This window comes from Gopherus evgoodei, chromosome 12 (genome assembly GCF_007399415.2).
Source record: "Gopherus evgoodei ecotype Sinaloan lineage chromosome 12, rGopEvg1_v1.p, whole genome shotgun sequence".
NCBI lineage: Eukaryota > Metazoa > Chordata > Testudines > Testudinidae > Gopherus > Gopherus evgoodei.
In genome coordinates this window covers 11,095,600-11,101,783 of record NC_044333.1, presented here as the reverse complement: position 1 = coordinate 11,101,783, position 6,184 = coordinate 11,095,600, and the positions used below count along the sequence as shown (strand labels likewise).

General features: G+C 41.5%; 1 protein-coding gene across 1 annotated transcript; it reads right to left on the bottom strand.

The window, feature by feature from the left end:
* Positions 1-4,782: 4,782 nt before the first annotated feature.
* Positions 4,783-5,553, bottom strand: LOC115660495 (leukotriene B4 receptor 1-like). The gene has a single exon (XM_030581966.1). It carries the CDS (start codon positions 5,551-5,553, stop codon positions 4,783-4,785), a length of 771 nt encoding a protein of 256 aa, XP_030437826.1.
* Between the last annotated feature and the right edge of the window lie 631 nt (positions 5,554-6,184).

The following is a 6,184-nucleotide window of genomic DNA, read 5'->3' as shown; positions in this document are numbered from 1 at the left end:
CAGTCTCCTCTGTTGGAGTCTTGTCTTCTTCTCAGTATCTTAGTTGCTTGCTGTGTAGGCTGAGGCAGGAGAAAAGGTCCAGTATGTGTGCACTCTGTTTTATACCCTCAGTCCATGTGCTTGGAAAACATTTGTGCAGGCATGTCTGGTTGGGCCTTGCTGAGTCTCTAGGCAAGGCTCAGAAATTCCCCCAATGTGGCCTCATGCAGGTAGGGCACTGCATCATAACTCCCTTGCTGGACAATGGTTGTTGATGGGTTGATTGATACCCCAGCCAGGTGCTGGCTACTTTCCTGGCTGTTGCCTCTGGGGAGCTAATGTCTGGCTAATTTCCCAATTTACAGCATGTTTTAGTGACCATCATACAACACAATTCTCATAACTTCATATGCATTAATGATACACATATATGGATAGAGAAATTACTTTCCGCTGGCCATAACCTTTCCCCTGATACCTTACAAAGCATACTTTATATGTAACATCACAATCATATGTACATGAGGAATATGGGGGTTACAGGGCACTCACTCAAAGTACAAAATGTCACACATAGGGGCAATCAGGTTCTCCCTGAAAGTTTTGTGAAATCCAGCAGTGTGCCGCAACTTGCAGCAGCGTTGGGAACCATGAGATGCATCCCTGGCAGTTACTGTGTTTAACATGATTGAATGCAGAGTCAGTGTGAATGTAGGGCATAACAGCAAACCTGCTGTACACACCTGTGCATTGTAAGTGTGGAAACACTTGCCATGTGTTAGTTTGCATTGAGCTAAATTACTTGGAAGTCTCAACTGATTTCAGTCTTTAGTACAGATAAGATGTGTTTACATTAGAGAATGGTATCAGTGGTAACTGAACCAGTGAGACTGCAATACTGAGCATCCATGCTGGACATTCGGTTTCAGGTGCGCACACACAATGCTTACCGCAAGCATTGCAGAGCCAGGGGATCACTGTACCTCTTCGACAAAGCCCAGCTCACTAGAACAGTTGCATAATGTCTATGGTTTATAATAATGCCTGTTAGCACCTGTACTATGATTGGTTTGTTCCATCACCTGTTTCTGGTGATTCTATTCCTGCACTCTACCCAAGGAGCTGCATGTGCAATGTAATGGAGACGGTGTTATGCCCTCATGTTGCAGATGCCACGGCAAGGAGTCACCAGCACGACCCCCTCCCTCGCAAGCTGGTGGTGATTAACTAAATGTGAGGCTGGCAGCCTACTTGAAAAAGTATCTGTGAAGTTAGGTGTCTGAAGAGATAAGGTTCCTGATTTATTCTCTTCCTTAATTTATCCAATAATTTATTACTCTTAATTTTGCTGCAGTGTCTTTTTCTTGCTTTGTGGTTGTTTTTGTTTAGTAGCTAACTTTCCTTTCTTGCATTTCCCTCTAGAATTTAGAGGTAGGATTCATCCAGCCCTGAATAGCTGCGCAGAACAGGTGTGTGAGGAGAGATGGCACACATGGGAGGGAGGCAGAGAAGGTACGTGGGAAAATAGAGGCAGAATGAGAACGAGCAGTATTATCAATGATCACCCCAACCCTTCAGAAATGCAGCTCTCCTTTTTCCTGCTGGTAGGCTGCTAAAGTTGCTGCTTTTAACCTGAAAAGTTTCCACAACTTGAAAAGAATTCTTAAGATGCCTAACTCCTTACTGGTGTTACTGCTTTGGTACCATTCTGATTTACCTGCTCATAACTATCAAGTGATGGATGAATGAATATATCAGATGAAGCCTTACAGCAGAAAACCCTGTATGTGGCTTTGTCTGTAGTTTTCCCCTTAGGAGTTGCATTGATGTTCATTCTGAAGTGCATGCCACTACTTCCAAGAGAAAAGTGGCTTCTTTTATAATTAAAAGGATAAGTGATTCCTGTAACATATATAGAAAAATATTTTACATTAACAGGTGGGAATCTTAATAGCTAATCTTCACACTGTTTATTTCAAGTTATACCAATGAATAAATACACTTAAAATCTAATCATTGTCACATCAATATCTACCAGTAATTTTGCAGTTTCTTTGGAGCGATGGGTTACATATCATTATAGCAATCAGAACTTTATGGTAGGACTGACAACTTGCAGGATATTACAGTATATGTGTAAGTAGCCGGTATAATTTTACCCTGATAATTAGGAAACATTGACTGTAAAATAAATAAGAGACAAAATGCTACAGTGAAGAAGGGTACAATTGCCATTAAACTATTTCAAATGCTGCACAAACATATTTGGGGCTTAGTTCCTTTTGTGGTCATGCAATTTTCATATGGTGTACTTATACACAGTGCAAAAGATCAGGTGTACAGTATATGGCTTTTTTATAAACTCTATTTGTTGGCTTTAATAAGCTAGTCTGCTTTCCCTCTTGGCTATGTGGATATTTAGTGTAGCATCTTCTTTAGGAGCTCAAAAGTTCTCAAGAGGACAGGGCAATTGATACTGAGTACATCTATTTTTCTGAGTTTTACTTTTTTCTTATGGCCTGATCCAGCTCCTGCTGAAGTTAATGAGCATCTGGGGAGTTTCACTGACTTCAGAGGCAGCCAGATCAGACCTTTCATGAGTCAGCCTGGATGCTGGTAATACTGAAAGTCTCATTTTTCTCCTAAATTCCACCAACTGTAGTTGAGGACAAAATCAGACCCAGTATGTCTTGTCCAATCTATATAAATACACTGTCACCTCAACTTTTCCTTATTAGGAGGAATGTCACTCATTTTACCCTTGCGTTTGACTCATTCCTATTTCATGTAATATTTCATTGCTACAGGTAATTAGCATAGAAAATGTCTAAAATAAGGATCCTAAATAAATATGGCCTGACTTTCAAAGATGCTGATACCTACAACTCTCTACTGACTTGAATATGATTTGTGGGTGCTCAATGGGTCTGAAAATCAAGCTACCTATATATAGCAGGAGTGGGCAAACTTTTTGGCCCAAGGGCCACATCTGGGTATGGAAATTGTATGGTGGGCCATGAATGCTCACAAAATTGGGGGTTGGGGTGCAGAAGGGGGTGTGGGCTCCGGGGTGGAGCTGGAGATGAGGGGTTGAGGGTGCAGGAGGGTGCTCCAGGCTGGGACTGAGGGGTTTGGAGGGCAAGAGGGGGATCAGTGCTGGGGGAGGGGGTTGTGGCGTGGGAGGGGGTCGGGTGCAGGCTCCGAGTGACGCTGATCTCAAGTAGCTCCCAGAACCAATAGCATGTCCTCCCTCCAGCTCCTACGTGGAGTCGCAGCCAGGCAGTGTGTGCTAGCCCATCGCTTGGGGTGGGGGCAGTGGGGAGAGTCCCCTGGCTGCCCCTACGCATAGAAGCCAGAGGGGGGACGTGCCGCTGCTTCCAGGAGTTGCATGGTGCAGGGCAAGCTCCCAACCCCATTCCCCGGCAGGAGCTCGAGGGTGGGATTAAAACATCTGGAGAGCTGGATGCGGCCCCCAGGCCATAGTTTGCCCACCCCTGTTATATATAAGCGGCCTAAAGTTAAGCTTCTGCTTTCAAACTTTTAACTACTGACTAATGTTTATGTTTGGTTGAAAACTTTCTACTGAACTTTTTTGATGGAAAATAGGGGTTTCAACTAATTTTTTTTGCAACATCTTTAACTTTTTTGCCAAATCTAGTTAACAAGTCATATTTTCAACAAAAATTTCTGCTGAAAATTTTTTGAAAATTATTTTTTCTGTTTTTGACAATTTTCCATTAAGGGGGTGGGGGAAGCACTTTCCAACCAGCTCTTCTAATGCCATTATGCTAAATAAATCCCGAATTGCCTAAAGCTTCTGGTATTATGTTTTTTTATATCTTCAGTCTGGGGTTTTGGCACACATCTGGGCTTTCGCCTCGGGTTCAGAAGTATGGTCAAATCCACCACTTCACCTTGTAAATACAAAATATAATCCAACCCATCTGTTGCTGTGAAGACAAATTTAAGAACCAGCAGAGACTAGCCCAAGTCTCATCTCCTTCCCCTTTCATTTCCAAAATCCTAATGACATTCCCTTGAGTAATGTGTTTTTCCTTTTCCTTTTCTTTTTCTGCTTTCCTTTTTCACCTTTCTTCTTAATCTTTTGACGTCTTCCTGAAAACAAACTTGAGTTCAGTTAAGATGTTAATCAAAATTGTGTTCAGTTACAGTGGTGTAAATCTGGAATAACTTCCATTGTTTCAGTGGTGTCATTTCCATGCAATCCGATTGGAATTTGACCCTATCTGAAGTGGCTGTGTAGAATTGCCATTTGCAGAATTCATGGCAGCTTCTTGCATGGCATTTGGCCTTACCATTAATATCACTTTGTATAGCAAATTCACAGACTTTTGAACTGATATTATTATCTCAACTTCAAGGCAGCTGGTAACTGTGACCCCATCCAACATGCCCTCTATCCCAAACCCAATACTCTTAAAAGAAACCAGATCGTCATCCCTGAAACCTGGGATGGAGCAGTAATGGTAATAGTTTTGTGATGTGGACACGAGCCTATGGACTTGGCCAAGACTGCCAGCTCATTTTATATTACTCATAGAACAGTCTTCAGATGGTATTGACTACCAGTTGCCACCAGTTTGCACTGGATTAGAATGGGTGACCCTGAATGAATGAATGGTTTTGTTTAATGAGGCAAAATTAACAGTGTAAGGCGTAAGGATTGAATATTCAGTACTCTAGTCATCACTCATTTCATACATGTCTTTTGTTAGAGAATCTCTGTGTTTATTGAAGTGTCATTTATACAGAAATTTCTTCCTGGGTTTCCTCTCTTACAGTTTAAGTCATTGTTTCAAAGAGTTTGAACATCTTTGCAAATCTCAGGTGACTTTGAAAGTTCCGAGCAGCAAATGCATAAAGCAGAGGGTTAATGCAACTGCTAATAAATGCCAGTGATCCAGAGATGTATACCCCCATTTCTGAGACCTCATCCAATGCCAAAGACATCTTCTGGTTAGAGTCCACTATCTGTGTTGAAACAATTTCTATTACATTAAACATATGATGTGGTAACCAACAAACAACAAAAGCCACAATCACGCTGGCAATCAGTCTCGCTGACCGCTGCCTAGATGAGTAAGTCATTGTGTTTATTCTTCTTCCAACACATACATAACAAGTAGAGATGATAACAAAAGGAATCACAAAACCTACAATAGTCTCCAACAAAAGGAACAATATCTTCTGCTGATCAGAAGTGTAGTTGCGACATGTGCACTGCTGACCAAACTTGGTTTCTTCAATTTCTTGAAATGGGATTATGGAAGCTCCAAGAGGAATAGACAGGAGCCAAAGGAGAAAGACAGCTTTGAGAATCACAGCTTTATTTTTCCACCTTTGAATCATGAATGGGTAAAACACAGCCATGAACCTCTCCAGGCTCAGTGTTGTAATTAGAAACACGCTGGCATACATATTGCAGTAAACAACAAAAACCAGTGATTTGCAGAAGGTGACTCCAAAGAGCCAGGTGTTAGCAAAGGAGTAAATCCAGACTGGTAAAGTAACCAGCACCAGGATGTCTGAAATTGCCAGATTTAGAATCAGCATGACTGTAGGAGATCTTTGCTTCACTTTCCCACAAATAGTCCAGATGACAATGGAATTCCCAGGGATCCCAATAGCAAATGACAAGCTCAGTATTGTGCAGACCACTGACCTCTCACTGTCCCATGTCAGATGGCTGTTTTCTTCTGTTCTATTAATCTTGATTGGAGACTTGTTTTTTCTCTGATGCCAACAATCTCTGTTCCCTGCACTGTGCTTTTAACTCTGTAAGCAGACATTGTGAACCTTATCAAGTGCTCCCTAACCAATGATCTGAAGGCTGATACAGCATGTGAGTTCACATCCTATTGTTCAGAACTGGGTGAAGCTGAGTTCAGACTTTCTATTATAGTACGTAGGAAGACTGCATGCATACAAAGCAAAAAAAAACAACCCCCCCCCACCATATTCGTCTGACTGCTCTCATTTGTGCCAGTTATATACGGATGTAATTCCATTTATTTCCATTTACTTCTCATTTACACCATGAGAAAGGAAAATCAGGACCCATATTTACTTACCCATGCTTAAGAAGCTTACTACTTCAATTAAAATTACTGTTTTTATAAGAAACTTTTAACAAGCTAAAGTAAAGTAGTCCACATGAGCACGTCAGTGTTTTGTATGTGAGGAT

What these genes read in the sequence shown, in the direction of transcription:
- LOC115660495 (XM_030581966.1), bottom strand. Translation starts at nt 5,553, where the DNA reads ATGCTGATTCTAAATCTGGCAATTTCAGACATCCTGGTGCTGGTTACT.